This window comes from Ambystoma mexicanum, chromosome 13 (genome assembly GCF_040938575.1).
Source record: "Ambystoma mexicanum isolate Mex_15411 chromosome 13, UKY_AmexF1_1, whole genome shotgun sequence".
Taxonomy (NCBI): Eukaryota; Metazoa; Chordata; class Amphibia; order Caudata; family Ambystomatidae; genus Ambystoma; species Ambystoma mexicanum.
The window spans coordinates 47,142,118-47,159,450 of NC_090938.1; the positions used below are offsets into that span (position 1 = coordinate 47,142,118).

A 17,333-nucleotide genomic window follows, 5' to 3' on the forward strand; every position below is an offset into this window, starting at 1 on the left:
CTGCTCAATTCTTCTTTATTGATCGGATGAGTGTGACGTCTGAAGGTCGTGTGCCATCACTTCCTGTGATGTCACTTGGGGGCGGTATACAATGACATCACTTCCTGTGATGTCAGTGGAGGTCAATGGTCACGTGATGTCACTTCCGCTACCCCTGGCATTTTGCTGAAATGACGCCCCTGACCACATTGTGATTTGACGTCTTAGAGTGAAACTGTGACACTTGCATGTGTGCATTGAATACATTATCTTTACATGTTAATGTAATTTTATCAGAATATCTTGCATTTTATTGTATATACATATACGTTTAGTGTGTCATGTTTAGACAAAACCGATTAACACTCTCAATTAAATAAATATAATTATGGATGTTTGGGTATAGAAATGCAGGGCTCTGGGGGGACCATTCTACACGCTTGCACCTTTGTGTTGGATCTATGTTATGTTATGTTACTTGGCATTAATATAGCGCTCTATATATCATTGGTATGACCTCAAAGCACTATGATGGAAACTAGAATCTTCACCCCTGCCCACTCCCGCCCCCCCAACTCAACGTCTTTGCTCTCCTTTCCTTCCCAGATCCAGGGCACAGGCACCTGCAGCTCAGCCACCTGAGCGCCACCTACCGGGCTGAGCCCAGCTCCCTGTCGCCGTCCGAGGGGCAGGGGCCGTCGCCCACGGCGGTGCGCTACCGCAACAGCAGCCAGCGACGCTTCTCCATGGAGGTACTTTCACCAGGATCTTGCACTTCCGTGTCTAATGTAGAACACAGCAGAGCACGCGGGCTCAGACCCCTTTCCCCATTGGAAGGATTGAATTGTGTTTTGTTATCTCAGGCGAAAGTAATATTTCCTTCAATGAAATGAGTAAAGCATTTTTAATTCATATTTGCAAACTGTAAAGTCATCAAGAGAGCTCTCATTCTTTGATAGACTGTTCTCCTCCATTCTCACTCAATAGCTCTGTGCCTTCCGTCTACTTATCCCATATTCTCGCCCCCTTTCTGTCTCTCTCTCTCTCGCTCTCTCTCTCTCTCTCTCTCTCTCTCTCTCTCTCTCTCTCTCTCTCTCTCCCTCTCTCTGTTGTTTGCTCTCTCTTTCTTTCTTTCACTTTCTCTCTCTCTCTCTCTCTCTCTCTCTCTGTTGTTTTCTCTCTCTTACTCTCTCTTTCTGTCTTCATCTCTCGCCTTACCTCTCTCTGTCCCATCTCTGCCTTCACCCTCCCACTCTTCTTCCCTTTCACTCTCAGCTGCCTTCCTGCAAATTGAGTGTGCTTTTTGTGATGTAAACATCTCATGTTTTTGAATGTTTGCATTAATCGTCAAGTAGTCATTATCACTCATTTTCCGCACTGGCCTCTGTGTGATTCTTCAACCTCAGAACATCTAAATTTAGGTTGTATTTTTTAAATCCGTCACTCCTGATCTTATATATTATTAAACACACAATACATATTCCCTCCCTGGTGGCCCCCAGAGATATAGAATGATGTCAATTTCTTTTTTCTAATGTTACAACCTTGGTTGCCCTAAAATTGCAATTAGAAGATCACGTGCCCTTGAATTGAGACCTTTTCAGGATGGTCGCTACTCATCTTTCACTGGGATATCATCTTAAATTCACACTGCTATCATATATAATTATGTAGATAATTAATTGTGTGTCCTGGCAACATGCACTTTAGCACTTAGACCCTTAGTTTACACTTGTGTCCTTAATTGTAGTATTTTCATCCGCAAGCTTCATATCTCCTATGTTTGGCCAGGCCTACATCACACTCCATCAATCCTTTTGAACAACTGTCTCTGAGATCGGATCCTCAATTCGGTCAGATATCGTCCATTCCTTTTAATCCAGTTCTCCTATTTGTTTGCACTTTGCTTTGGATGCATTTTCTGGAGGAGTAGTTCAGCTGGAATCACTGCCCACAGGGCATAGGACAGAGCCATCCCATCACAGGGTGGTGGGGGTGGCTTCACGGCCCGGGTCAGTGAGTGGAGTGTGCTAAGAAGCGAAATTGGGGATATCAGAAGATCGAACATTAGTTGACGAGTGTCCTTCCGGCCTCTCACATATACCCTCGACTTGCTCCCGGTGGCTAAATCATAGGCCAAGAAAGACCGAAGGGCCAAGAAGCCAGAATTAAGCCGTCCTGCAAAAAGGGATTCTGTTGGGAGCAGCAGCACGGTCGTCCTCAGGGGCGAGAACATTGAGGAGTAAGATCGTAAGGCTATGGAGGTTGGTCCTGGTCAAGGAGGGCAACGGCTGCCTCAGATCAGCCCCCGCCCCACTCCCTTGCGAGTGTAGAGGTTGTTTCCTTCCCGAGTCAGTTTGAACCTTATCTGCAACATTCTGTAATGGCCACCTTCTGGCAGCATTACACTATAGCCCAGGGAGTAACAGAAGTGATCTCACAAGTCCTTTGACCTGGTTAACGTCACAGGGAGTGACATCCAAAAACTCAAAACCCAGGTGATGGGAGGGTACATTTTCTGAGCAATCCATTTTGAAATATTACAGTGATTGATATAAAACTCAACCATTATGTGTTAAAAAAGAGTCTGCTTGGCTAAATCATTTTCCCGCCTTTAGATCAACATGATTTCCTATAATCATCGGGTTTCCCATGTCTCTCATCCATTTTCTGCTGGGAGGGCTCATGTTTCCAGCACCTGCCCAGGACTGTGGTGGCCCCTGGGTAATGCCCTCTACCTTTGCTCTTCCTGCAGGACATCAGCAGGCAGTACGCGCTGCCGGTGGACATCCGCCTGCCCACGGAGATCCTGCAGAAGTTGCAGCTCGACAGCCCGGAACTCCCCGACATGCCGAAACCGCTCAGCCGGATGTCGCGGCGGGCCTCGCTGGTGAGTACCACTGAGCAGGGGTGGATTTGAAAGGGTTAGTCCTGGGGTATATGAGGCAGGACCCTACTACACCGTCCCCTTCCCTCACATTCTCGCGAGAATGGCACCAGCGTGGAAAGCATGTGACCAAGGCACCAGTGTGCACTAACCACAGACACATGCTTTGCAATAACAATACATTATGCGAGGTGTGTTACTGCTTGTTCCTGCTGACAGCACTGGCACTATCTGCAAATGCAGTAACATGGAGCATTTCTGCACATCTACATCTGAGGGGACTTCTTATATTTAATATTATTATTATTATTATATTTATTGAGTGCGGACCTATCTTCTGGAATCAATGGAGCCCTTTACAGGGGTATAGAACAATACAGATATACAACTGAACACGTTAGAGGGGTGTACAACAGTACAGATGCATGACAGAGCGCTTTTCCAAGGTAACAGCAGAACAGAAATTCAACATGTGGTGGTAGGGGGGTAGGATACAGAGGGGCCCAGGGGAGAGGTACAGCTGTACAAAGTGGCGAGGTGGAGAGGGGCGGATGGTATCTTGCGAGTCAGTTGACGTGGGGTGACGTGAAGGCTTAGATGTTGAGGACAAAAGACTCATTGAAGAGGGGGGGCTTGAGTTCTTTTCTGAACTGCAGGAGCGCAGTCTTTGGGCATAGGCAGAGAAGGCTTGCTTTCTGGTCCTTCCTTTTTTCAGTGGCCGATTTCAAGTCTGCACATGTCCTGGCTTCTGGTGGTGCACTGTCCACCGGAGATGCTGAGATTCTCTGTGAGGTAGCTGAGTGAATTAAGGGTGACTGTCTCATAGATGATGCAGCAAGACTTGAAGGTGAGTCGTGCGTGCCGTGGAAGCCAGTGAAGATCGATGAGGGCCTGGCTTAATACTAATGGGAATTACAAGGATTGCCTCCTGTTGTAAAAGTAATTACCACATTCAGTTATTTGTCTTCTAGAGAGCACAGCCGAAAGCCTGTGGGCACAAAAAGTCGCACACACCAACCCACCCACCTCTAGAGGAAGCATGTATGAGGTCCCAATTTGGATCTCTCTCCTCTCCACAAATGGGGCCTAATTTGATGTTTTTCTGAGCATTAGTACCCGCCACAGGTCTTTTTTATGCTCACAAACAAACTGATTAGTAAGCCCGCTCACGCTTTTGCACGACCCTTGCGCAGCTCGTTTTCAGGCCACCATGGAAGGGAAAAGGAACTATGTGTAGTCCCTTCTCCCTTTTACATGGCAGACATTTTGTTTTTTTACTTTTGTTTCAATGTACTTCAGTGGCCAACATAGAAAGCTAGAAGGGACTACACCCAGTCCCTTCTCCCCTTCCATGGCAGCCATTTTCTTTGTTTACTATGGCCACCACAAAAAGTGAAAACGGACTACGTTTTCCTGTCCGCAGAGATAAAAAAAAAACAACCATTAGTACACTGGTCTAACGGGCCGCGGTACGAATGGCAATTATCTCCTTGACTGTTGCTCATTGCCGCATAAGGTAATGCCCCCTGGGGCCTTTGTTAAGGCCCTCGCTATGCTTGGGCCTGTAACCATGGGCCCGTCGGAATTGCCTTAAGCGGTGATGGCCCGCAGTCTCGAGCTTATTGCCTTAATATGGCAACCCCTGGTGTCCACCTGCTGGTAGCACCCTAGGCAACACAGTAGATTTGGCCCTGAATAGCACTGACCCTGAGCACACACTACAAACTTAATTCCTTCTCAGTATATCAATAATAATTAGTACCCGGCACGCGCCAGGCGAAACGGGAATACAGCGTGGTGATTGGCTCATTTGCGAGCCATACCACACGGTATTCCCTTTTACACCGTGCGTGCCGGCTACTCTGTTCCGGCGAGGGGCATGGCAGCCCCTCAGCCAATGAAGAGGCTCGAAACGGGGCAATCCCCGCTCCAAGCCTCCCCATGGCTGGAGGATTCCCTCGTCCCCCGCCGGGGACTCATGTAAGACATTTTTTTTGTTTGTTTCCCCTTTCCTCCACCCTCCTCCCACCCCACCCCACTTACCTTCTATCCCGCAATCTCTGGCGGGGAACGAGGGAAACCTCCAGCCGTGTGGAGACTCGGAGCGGGGGCATCCCCGCACCAAGCCTCCACACGGCTGGAGGCGTCCATCGTCCCCCGCCGGAGACAGCGGTGCGTTTTTTTTTTTCTTCCCCACCCCACTTACCTTCTTTTTTCTTCTTTTCTCGGGAGCGGACGCGCTGGGAACAGAGTGTTCCCAGCGTGCCCGCTCCCGATTGCTGCCATGGAAAGGGAAAACGGACTACGTTTTCCCTTTCCGGGCGGCAATTTAAAAAAAAAATATATATATATAGATATATATATATATATTTTCTGTTCCAAAACATGTTTTGGAACAGAAAAAAAAGCAATTAGTACCCTGGTCCAATGGGCCGGAGTACTAAAGGCAATAAGCCCCTCGACTGCGGCCAATACCGTCTGCGGTAATGCCCCTGGGGCTTCGTTAAGGCCCTCACTATGCTCAGCCCTGTAACTACGGCCCCGGGGGCATTACCTGGGGCGGTATTGACCCGCAGTCTCGGGGCTTATTGCCACAATATCCCACAGTTCACGGCCCTGCAGGATCAACCTTGACGGTGAGTGGGATCACCAGCCTCTGCAGCTGCACTCAATCTCCTGAGCTATTTCACTTTGAATCACTGAGGGTCTCTAAGCATTGGTGGCCCACCTACATTTAATCAACTGTCTTAACAACTACTTTAAGAGGATACAGTGATGCTTTTCAATTGGACTGCCACTCAAACTGCCCATGCTGTCTCTCTCTCATACTGGCCCAATGTCATTCCAGACTGCCGGTGATGTCATTTCCTGTGCTTCTTGGGTCGCACCTCTTCCTACACTGTCCACAGCAGTGCCCTCCATACAGACACTGATGGCGACACCGCTCTCCTGACATCCAATCAGCAAGCGCTTCCCTTAGCGCCTAGGCACTCAGCCTCTTCTATGACACAGCGGGACCTTGTCATAAGTCTGGCGGTAACAATAAAAACACGGGCTATTGTAAAACATGATCCAATGATGAGTTGGGAGGATTGCATAGGATATTTAGGGCCTGAGTGCATATAAAGTACTTCCTGGGGCATCTAGGGGTTATTTGCCACATGTTTTACTTTCTATGAACTCATGCCTTAAATGTCCCATGGGGTGCCAGCTGACCGGCACTGTGGCAATGTTCAAAAGTGGTGCCCTGTTCACTTCATGATCTCACAGCACCCCAATATCCTGGGGGACAATGGACTGGACATCCATAAGCAAAGCCCCTCTGTTTCTTTTTTCAGTCCCTTTATCCTTAATAATCCTGCAGAGGATGACCGACATGGTCCTGGGGCGGGCCCTTCACTTTGTCACAGCTTGGAAAGTTTCCATGTGTGTCCCTGTCATGTTGGCAGATGGCACCTGGTTATGTTGCCTGTTCCAAGGATGGCACTCTGCAGGTGTGGGCACCTGTGGTTGGTGGCGTTGCTAGGGGGGAGGAGGGTTGCCCTGGGGGGCCTGGGACCCCCTCTGAATTCTTGTGCCCCCCCTTATATCCCCCCACCTAAGGCGAGCAGTGACTGTGTTCTCTGTTTGTGGTGTTATTTGTGATACTCACTAAGGCAAATGTCTGCATATCACACAGCAAATAATCTCCTTTTGTCTCAAAGCAAACAGTGATCTTGGTATACATTCTGGCATTGGTATGAACATGAGCACGAGCCACTTCTCGGGTGTTCCTGCCCGGCTTCTGCACAGCGACCTCCATAGTGTGCAGAGCATCTTGCAGCTCCTCCCATCAGAATGTAGTGCACAAAACTGCTAATGATGGGCCATTATGTAAAAGCAAAAGGAAATATCGAGGCTGAGTACCTCAAAAGGAAATACACCAAACACAGGCTTATAAAGATTCACAAATCTTTATTCTAAAACTGTACAGTTACAAAGAAACAAAGTATCAGATACAGATAGCAATCTGGCCCTCAGTACATCACAGCGAATACCAGCCCTTTCCGTGTGAGAAGTGAGAACTACTGGGCATCTAAACAGTTGCACATTTTATACCTTTCCAATCAGAATGTCCAGCCCCTCTACAGGTTAACTATACAGGGTCTAGAGTTTGTGCCGAGTTCACTTCTGGTTTGTCCAACTATATACTCATGGATCATCCTAAATTCACATACAAACAAGTCACAATGGCAGCAGTGTATTCTCGGGATTAACAATAAGCCTTAGCACATGTCCTATACAATGCAGTTCAGCTAGTGTCCACGTTCAGTATTGGTATTACATTGTAGGTGATGTATGTCCGCAGATCGGACTTGTTGGCGCAGACAATACTCTGTCTACCAGTCAGGCATGGGACAAGGTCTCTTTACTCAACCCAAACATTCGGCCAATGGACAGTTTACACATTAGCTAAAGTACAAGGTTCAGGACGGCTCAGTTACAAGCGGGAAACACTGTCCACCATTTTAGAACACAGAATTACTTTAGAATAGAAATCAAAATGGCAGACGGACCTAAAATGGCGGCGAAGTCGATCTAAGATCGGAACTTTGCAACACTGTTTTCTTCGCAAAGCGACTGGGCTTAGGCCAATATATACAATAAAGGAGGCACGATATGATATCCCGTTTAACAAACCCTCCTTTTGGCCTAAGCCAAGCGCTAAACTACTTCTAGTCACTTTACGAGTAACTCCACGTCTCAATGTCCATACATCCTGAATCACTATCAGAGATATCAATTGCCATGAGGTCAGATACTGAGAATTCCTTCAGCACAAATTCATTAGATATTTTCTCTGGGGAGTCTACCTTGTGTCCTATGTGTCCTAATGTACCCATCGCTTGTGCACAACATCCTCCTAACATCGAACACATACCAGGAAGACATTGTATACAACAACAGAAAAACAACAAAATACCTAAAATAATCAGTAAGACCGAAAGTAGCTTCCATTACCAAGATCGCAAGAAGTCCCAGAACCAAGCGCTAAGATCCCAGTTTCCCTCAGGAACATGCACTTCTCAACTAAGGACATGCAGATTTTGTATTGCTTTAAAAATCATTGGGAGGAATCTGGCTCGAAAACACAGCAAGCGGACCCCACTAATTTACATACCCCACCACGCTCAGCCAGGATGACATCTAATGCCATCCGGTTCGGAAGTGCCTCTAACCTTATTGCTTTTTGTTCTAAAGTCATGTTATAGAGTATGTCAGTGGTCCGGTTGATGGTCCTCTCCAGTACTCTCGCTAGTCTTCTGATATCTTCAGAGTTCAGTATTTGCCCCCAAAATGGCACAACGGATTTAGCTACATCGCCCAAAACGTGTGCTGAAGTATAACCATTCTCGTCCCGCCGTGGACGAGCCTTTGAAATTTCTACAGTGCAAGCAATGAATACCCCGGGTAACAGAATCCCTAAATAACAGGTTCCTGCCAATCCCTGGGTAACCATGGAAATGCTACATTACCCCAAACAAAGTAGACAGGTTCGCCTACATACAAAGGTATGTCCTCACTAGTCAAATTCGCAACATTGGCGCAACCTTGAAATCACCCATTGACTGAGTACCATTCCTCTGTATGCAGAAAGAAACTGAATCAGGGCTTTGGTTAACAGTGTAATAAGGTGGTGTGGCATCCCTATTGCCTATAGGAGCCATCTTGAAAGAGATCAAAGATTGAAAAGGATGGGACAGACTATCAGAAGGCGTAATAGAAGCAACATTAGGCTTGCTCCTATTCGCGAAGAGTGAGCATCCCAAGGGCATTAGAATTCGTTTCTCAAAATCATTCAAGTTAGTTCCATCAAAGTTCCCCAAGATGCTATCGTTCCATCGGCCAAGAATAGTGCCCTTAGAGAAGCATAACATGCAGTCGTCAAAGGTAAAGGATGAATATACCAACCCAGCCCCTTATCCCTGTGTTGCGGTAAATGCGAGCAGACCCAACAATTGGACTTATTAAAAATGGCATGTGTGGCATTCAAAATAAGTAATAAAGTATTGTTATGGTACCTCTGTCTGTGCTGAGAGTCTCTAGGAGAAAAAGTGTGCAGATGCACGAAAGATGTAGAAACAGTGGGTACATTTTCAGTGGGTAACAGATTTTCAAGCGGATGTACTTCTTCCAGCTACCAGAATCCTAAGGCAATGGGCCTCATTACGACTCAGGCGGTAAGGGGTTTACGGCGGCATAAACAGCGCCGACCCTTACCGCCTGATTCCGAGGTCCCTTAGCGCCATGGAGGTTTTAACACCTGCTTTTAGCAGGTGTCAAAATCCATGGCGCTAAGGGACCTTGATGTAAATTACGCCACCGTAATTTACGGTGGCGTAATTAACGCCTTCCCCACTCCCATTATGCCCTATGGGGCAAAAATGGGAATGGGGAAGGGTAAATGGGGATTGGGGACTTACCGCCCCGCCGACCTCGACCTAGTTTACGCCATGGTGGTAAAGGTACGACCCAGGCGGTAACTTACCGCCTGGGTCGTAATGAGGCCCAATGACTTTTGTGAAACCAGTTAACATAATCACAAGATAACAATACGTTTTCAGGGCCCACGCATTCGATTGTTCATTTTTACGATCAGTCACACAGTCTCTTATCTGTTCCGTACGAGTGGGAGCAGTTGCAGGCATTGTCTCTTCAAACGAATTCACCAAAGTTAATTTGCTGGCGATCTCCAGATCGAGCATTTTCTTAGTCTTTTTCCCAAACCCTAGCCAACAGAATCCCCTTATGTACAAAAGATTGGGCCAAAGAGACAAGCCCTTCGATGATTTTCCTTGATGGCACAGCCGAACTGTGCAGTAAGTCTTCTTCCTCAGACGCGGATCATACCTTGTGATCCCTAGTACCGAGTGATCCGTGAACAACGTGTCGTTACTTCCTGATGGAAGCGGTGAATTCAAAGCAGGATCCAACACAAATTTCGAAAAAGGAACTGTTGGAGAGTGTGGAGATGAAGCGGCTGCTTCCCCAGGCCCCACGGGCTCAGGGAGAGTCTCCGACGCACTCTCGATGCTGTTCGATGCTTTGTGATCGTTGGTTACGGTATTGGTGAGGGGTTCTGTGTCTTCTATATTGTGTGGCAAAGGGAAAGGAATCCTTCTTGATGTGGGACACGTGGATCCAGTGCTTCCTGCCCTCCACTCGCACCGCTGTCTGTGTGACCAGGAGAACTTGATGCGGGCCCCGCCAACGAGGTGAGAGAAAAGAATATCTTTCAAACGACTTGATAAGGACCCAATCTCCCGGCCGTATGCTGTGGCCTGGGCCCTCGTACCTGACAGATAAAGCTTCTCGCACCTGGTGGTAAATCAAATACAGATTTTTAGTTAACTGTCCACAATAGTCAGAAAGAAGTACATGCTCAACATTGTGTAGCGAATGGGGCTTTGGAAGACTCCAAATGTTAGCTGGCCTACCCATGACCACCTCAAATGGAGAGAGCCCAGTCTTAGTTTGAGGGGTCATTCTCATGGACAATAACACGATCGGTAAGGCGTCTGGCCATTTCAGTTTGGTGCTGGCACACATCTTAGCAAGCTTGTTCTTGATGATGCCGTTATGTCTTTCTACTAAACCAGCACTCTGAGCGTGCCTAGCCGAATGGAACCGTTTATCAATCTGTAATCCTGCGCATATCTGCAGAATTACAGCAGCGATAAAATGTAGAGCATTGTCCGACCCGGTGACTCTTGGCAAACCAAACCTAGGAAAATATTCCTTCAGCATGATCTTCACCGTTGTCAGAGCTGTGGCATCTTTGACAGGAAAAGCTTCAACCCATTTACTAAAGGCGCAAATAACCACTAGTATGTACTTGTAGTTATTGCAATGCTCCAGTTCAATAAAGTCGAAATGTATAACCTCAAAGGGGACAGAAGGTGGACCAAAACTATCCCTAGGAGTCGATGTGCCCTTTCCCACATTAGGCTGCAAACAAATCATACACCCTTGGACAAAGCTCCCAGCTACCTTAGAAATGTTATCATTGCCCACACATTTTGTAACATTTTGGTAACCTTTTGTGCACAGATATGGGTGGGACCATGAGCCATAGCAACCATCATCGTAATGTATGCATCAGGCAGTAACCATTTCCCTTCTACTTTGTCCACCCAACACCCATCGTCATCCAATGTTGCCAAACCCTCAGCCCATTTCTTAGATTCCTCTAAAGTGGCATCAGCTTGAATGTTTTTCACAGATTCAATACCCTCATTCAAAGTACAGGTGTTTGTGGCTTCCCTTGAAGTGTACATTTCTGAAGAGAGATCAGTAGCAGTCTGTTTGGCTATCTGGTCAGCAAAAGCATTCCCTTTACCTACATTATCTATGATCTTCTGATGTGCACGCATTTCATAATTGCATGCTGAGTAGGGAGTGCAAGCGCTGAGAGTAACCGTACTCTCAAGGAGCCATACTAGATTTTAGTTCCATGTGAGGTCAAGAAACCTTGTTCTGCCCAAAGTCTGCCAAAGTTGTGAACCACCCCAAAAGTATACTGGCTGACAATATATATATTTACGGTAAGCCCTTCGGAAAGTTCACAAGCTCGGGTTAATGCTATAATCTCTGCGGCCTGCGCAGAGTTATGCGTGATTCTTTTGGTCTCCACGACCGTGCTCAATGTGATGATTGCATAATCAGCTGTGGATGTACCATCCGGGAGTTTGAAACAGGAGCCATTGCAAAACAGCTTCCCTTGTGGATTGTTCAAAGGAGTATCTTTTAGATCAATTCTGGCTTTTGTCTCTTGTTCTGTAGTGTAAAGGCAGTCATGTGACTCTTAGTCACTGCAAGAAGTACCTTGCGGGAAAGGTAAAAGTTCAGCCGGATTCAATACACAACACCTCTTTATTTGAATATGCGGTGCAAACAAGATCAATTCATATCTTGTTAATTGTGCGGAAGTGAGGTGTTGCGTTTGTGTTCTGTTTAATAGGACATCTACAGAGTGAGGTACCATCAGGGTTAAAGCATGGCCTGGGACCATTCCCTCACTCTGTTTTACAGACGCAGCAGCAGCAGAGAGTGCTCTCAAACATCGAAAAGCAAAAGGAAATATCGAGGCTGAGTACCCCAAAAGGAAATACACCAAACACAGGCTTATAAAGATTCACAAATCTTTATTCTAAAACTGTACAGTTACAAAGAAACAAAGTATCAGATACAGATAGCTATCTGGCCCTCAGTACATCACAGCGAATACCAGCCCTTTCGTTGTGAGAAGTGAGAGGTACTGGACGTCTAAACAGTTGCACATTTTATACATTTCCAATCATAATGTCCAACCCCTCTACAGGTTAATTATACAGGGTCTAAAGTTCGTGCCGAGTTCACTTCTGGTTTGTCCAACTATATACTCATGGTTCATCCTAAATTCACATACAAACAAGTCACAATGGCAGCACTGTATTCTCAGGATTAACAATAAGCCTTAACACATGTCCTATACAATGCAGTTCAGCTAGTGTCCACGTTCAGTATTGGTATTACATTGTAGTTGATGTATGTCCGCGGATCGGACTTGTTGGCGCAGACAGTCCTCTGTCTACAAGTCAGGCATGGGACAAGGTCTCTTTACTCAACCCAAACATTCGGCCAACGGACAGTTTACACATTAACTAACGTACAAGGTTCAGGACGGCTCAGTTACAAGCAGAAAACACTGTCCACCATTTTAGAACCCAGAATTACTTTAGAATAGAAATCAAAATGGCAGACAGGCCTAAAATGGCGGCAAAGTCGATCTAAGATCGGAACTTTGCAATGCGGTTTTCTTCGCAAAGCGACTGAGCTTAGGCCAATATATACAATAAAGGAGGCATGATATGATATCCCGTTTAACAATTAGTCACTGAATGGTTTTGTGCCTAAATTATGATAGGGGGTGGGGGATGCATTGGGAGGTGGGTAGTCGGTGTGCACAAAAGCCCAAAAGCCTCTCTGCAGGAGTGCTTGTGACGTCACACATTACCTTTCATAGGCACCCCCCCCATTTTTGTCTTTGCCCACCGCCACTTTTGTCTTTGGCTCCCTCTGTGCCCCTCCTAAATTTGATTGCTGGTGACGGCACTGCCTGTGGCACATATGGGCGTGTCAGGATTCCTCTTAATAGGAAGGCTCTCCCTTGATGTCTCTTGAGATAACGTGAGTCGTGGGAGGTTTTTAATGTGGAGGTGAACAGGGGGTCGAACTGGGGCATAAAATTGTCGCAGGTACCAATTAAAACGTGGCCCACAGTTGCAAATGACAATACATCCCTTTTGGGACAGACTGTTTGAGAAGTACCCAACAGGTTGTTTTCTGATAAAATGTGACGCAAATTGTGCATTTTAAAGAATATTTATTCAGTAACACTGGTCAAAACTATTAGCCACATGGTGAAGTGACTCCTCAAACTGGGCCACATTGGCTAAAAAAGTGCCCCACTTTGACCCAAGAAACTGGCTTATACTAGCATTTACCTTTTGGGTTTGGGCATTGCCCAATTGCCCTAAAAGACATTCCGAGCCTGAAGGGCGGGGGGTGTCAATTATTTTGTCTCTTATGTACTTTCTCTTGCCTTCCCCCACTACAGTCAGACATCGGCTTCGGCAAATTGGAGACGTACATCAAGTTGGACAAACTGGGCGAGGTAAGCACCCCTGGACCTGGGACGGGCTCTAGTATAATGTGTGCAGTGCGGCAGAGCTCTGATTGGCCAGTCACAGTAAAATCCCGCCCCCCCCCTTCCCTCTTCATATTTTAAAGCTGTTAATATTACACAGTGTGTGTCTGCATGGGACCCTTTCATTCCTGAGTGTCGGGGGAATGTTATCCAAGGGGACCGGCCAGAACATTTTAAGCACTGACGCACGACCCCCCTTCAAATGCACAGGTCACTCTTGTGAATATGGTGCACCTGTGCATTTCTCCAACACGCGCAGGTGCACCCTCGTCACATTTTGTATTTGTGCTAAAATCTTGCCCTCAGTGTGCAAATGTGCACAGTGTGCAAATGTGTTCAGTGCAAATGTCCTTTGCAGTGCTGCAAACAGTCTGCACTAAGTCTGTGTTGTGCTGCACCACACATTCTTTCCTGGGCTGTACTGCACAGCGTCCGTTCTATTGTGTACAGCAGTGTACACACCATTCATGTAGGGCTGCACTGCACTACTCGCACAAGATTTGCTGTCCTGCGGTCTGCCTTATGCTGCACTGCATATATAGTTTATACTGCACCAAAGATTATTTGCACACAATGTATTGTTCTAAGGTGGCAGCACTGCCAGGGTGGTTTGTGCAATGCAGGTGTCTGCAGTAATTGCAAGGGTGGGCTGGCAGTGTACTCACTGCGCCTGGATCTGGTCTATGTCTCCTGCGCTCACTGCAAGCCCGCCTGGCCTTCCCCGTGCCTGAGTCTCCACTCTGCGCTCACTGCAAACCCGCCTTGCCTGCCCGCCTGGCCTTCCCAGTACCTGAGTCTCCACTCTGCGCTCACTGCAAGCCCGCCTGGCCTTCCCAGTGCCCGAGTCTCCACCTGGCCTTCCCCGTGCCTGAGTCTCCAGTCGGTGCTCGCTGCAAGCCCACCTGGCCTTCCCCGTGCCTGAGTCTCCACATGGACTTCCCAGAGCCCGGGTCTCCACTCTGTACTCACTGTAAGCCCGCCTGGCCTTCCCAGTGCCCGAGTCTCCACCTGGCCTTCCCCGTGCCTGAGTCTCCACTCGGTGCTCGCTGCAAGCCCACCTGGCCTTCCCCGTGCCTGAGTCTCCACGTGGACTTCCCAGTGCCCGGGTCTCCACTCTGTACTCACTGCAAGCCCGCCTGGCCTTCCCAGTGCCCGAGTCTCCACCTGGCCTTCCCCGTGCCTGAGTCTCCACATGGACTTCCCAGTGCCCGGGTCTCCACTTGGCGCTCGCTGCAAGCCCGGCTGGCCTTCCCAGTGCCCGGGTCTCCACTCGGCGCTCACTGCAAGTCCGCCTGGCCTTCCCAGTGCCCGAGTCTCCACCTGGCCTTACCCTCGGTGCTCGCTGCAAGCCCACCTGGCCTTCCCCGTGCCTGAGTCTCCACATGGACTTCCCAGTGCCCGGGTCGCCACTCGGCGCTCGCTGCAAGTCCGCATGGCCTTCCCAGTGCCCGAGTCTCCACCTGGCCTTCCCCTCGGTGCTCGCTGCAAGCCCACCTGGCCTTCCCCGTGCATGAGTCTCCACATGGATGGACTTCCCAGTGCCCGGGTCTCCACTCTGTACTCACTGTAAGCCCGCCTGGCCTTCCCAGTGCCCGAGTCTCCACCTGGCCTTCCCCTCGGTGCTCGCTGCAAGCCCACCTGGCCTTCCCCGTGCCTGAGTCTCCACATTGACTTCCCAGTGCCCGGGTCTCCACTTGGCGCTCGCTGCAAGCCCGGCTGGCCTTCCCAGTGCCCGGGTCTCCACTCGGCACTCACTGCAAGTCCGCCTGGCCTTCCCAGTGCCCGAGTCTCCACCTGGCCTTCCCCTCGGTGCTCGCTGCAAGCCCACCTGGCCTTCCCCGTGCCTGAGTCTCCACATGGACTTCCCAGTGCCCGGGTCTCCACTCGGCGCTCGCTGCAAGTCCGCATGGCCTTCCCAGTGCCCGAGTCTCCACCTGGCCTTCCCCTCGGTGCTCGCTGCAAGCCCACCTGGCCTTCCCCGTGCCTGAGTCTCCACATGGATGGACTTCCCAGTGCCCGGGTCTCCACTCTGTACTCACTGTAAGCCCGCCTGGCCTTCCCAGTGCCCGAGTCTCCACCTGGCCTTCCCCTCGGTGCTCGCTGCAAGCCCACCTGGCCTTCCCCGTGCCCGAGTCTCCACATGGACTTCCCAGTGCCCGGGTCTCCACTCGGCGCTCGCTGCAAGTCCGCCTGGCCTTCCCAGTGCCCGAGTCTCCACTCTGCACTCACTGCAAGCCCGCCTGGCCTTCCCAGTGCCCGAGTCTCCACCTGGCCTTCCCCATGCCTGAGTCTCCAGTCGTTGCTCGCTGCAAGCCCACCTGGCCTTCCCCGTGCCTGAGTCTCCACATGGACTTCCCAGTGCCCGGGTCTCCACTCTGTACTCACTGTAAGCCCGCCTGGCCTTCCCAGTGCCCGAGTCTCCACCTGGCCTTCCCCGTGCCTGAGTCTCCACTCGGTGCTGGCTGCAAGCCCACCTAGCCTTCCCCGTGCCTGAGTCTCCACATGGACTTCCCAGTGCCCGGGTCTCCACTCTGTACTCACTGCAAGCCCGCCTGGCCTTCCCAGTGCCCGAGTCTCCACCTGGCCTTCCCCGTGCCTGAGTCTCCAGTCGGTGCTCGCTGTAAGCCCACCTGGCCTTCCCCGTGCCTGAGTCTCCACATGGACTTCCCAGTGCCCGGGTCTCCACTCTGTACTCACTGTAAGCCCGCCTGGCCTTCCCAGTGCCCGAGTCTCCACCTGGCCTTCCCCGTGCCTGAGTCTCCACTCGGTGCTCGCTGCAAGCCCACCTGGCCTTCCCCGTGCCTGAGTCTCCACATGGACTTCCCAGTGCCCGGGTCTCCACTCGGCGCTCGCTGCAAGCCCGGCTGGCCTTCCCAGTGCCCGGGTCTCCACTAGGCGCTAAGTCCGCCTAGCCTTCCCAGTGCCCGAGTCTCCACTCTGCACTCACTGCAAGCCCACCTGGCCTTCCCAGTGCCCGAGTCTCCACTCTGCACTCACTGCAAGTCCGCCTGGCCTTCCCAGTGCCCGAGTCTCCACTCTGCACTCACTGCAAGTCCGCCTGCCCTTCCCCGTGCCTGAGTCTCCAGTCGGTGCTCGCTGCAAGCCCACCTGGCCTTCCCCGTGCCTGAGTCTCCACATGGACTTCCCAGTGCCCTGGTCTCCACTCTGTACTCACTGTAAGCCCGCCTGGCCTTCCCAGTGCTCGAGTCTCCACCTGGCCTTCCCCTCGGTGTTCGCTGCAAGCCCACCTGGCCTTCCCCATGCCTGAGTCTCCACATGGACTTCCCAGTGCCCGGGTCTCCACTCGGTGCTCGCTGCAAGTCCGCCTGGCCTTCCCAGTGCCCGATTCTCCACTAAGCACTCACTGCAAGCCCGCCTGGCCTTCCCAGTGCCCAGGTCTCCACTCGGCACTCACTGCAAGTCCGCCTGGCCTTCCCAGTGCCCGAGTCTCCACTCTGCACTCACTGCAAGCCCACCTGGCCTTCCCAGTGCCCGAGTCTCCACTCTGCACTCACTGCAAGTCCGCCTGGCCTTCCCAGTGCCCGAGTCTCCACTCTGCACTCACTGCAAGTCCGCCTGGCCTTCCCCGTGCCTGAGTCTCCAGTCGGTGCTCGCTGCAAGCCCACCTGGACTTCCCCGTGCCTGAGTCTCCACATGGACTACCCAGTGCCCGGGTCTTCACTCTGTACTCACTGTAAGCCCGCCTGGCCTTCCCAGTGCCCGAGTCTCCACCTGGCC

At 50.2% G+C, this 17,333-nt stretch overlaps 1 protein-coding gene across 3 annotated transcripts in view; it reads left to right on the forward strand.

Annotated features, from left to right (window-relative positions):
• CDK18 (cyclin dependent kinase 18) overlaps window positions 1-17,333 on the forward strand; it is a 514,702-nt gene that overhangs the window by 318,510 nt on the left and 178,859 nt on the right. For all 3 annotated transcript variants that reach the window (XR_011282882.1, XR_011282881.1, XM_069633152.1), the window contains exons 3-5: window positions 586-731; window positions 2,735-2,869; window positions 13,506-13,562. Coding sequence is in view for 1 of the 3 variants with exons in the window: in XM_069633152.1 (XP_069489253.1) it covers window positions 586-731; window positions 2,735-2,869; window positions 13,506-13,562 (338 nt within the window). In the remaining 2 variants the exon portion in view is untranslated. The remainder of the gene's footprint in view (window positions 1-585; window positions 732-2,734; window positions 2,870-13,505; window positions 13,563-17,333) is intronic.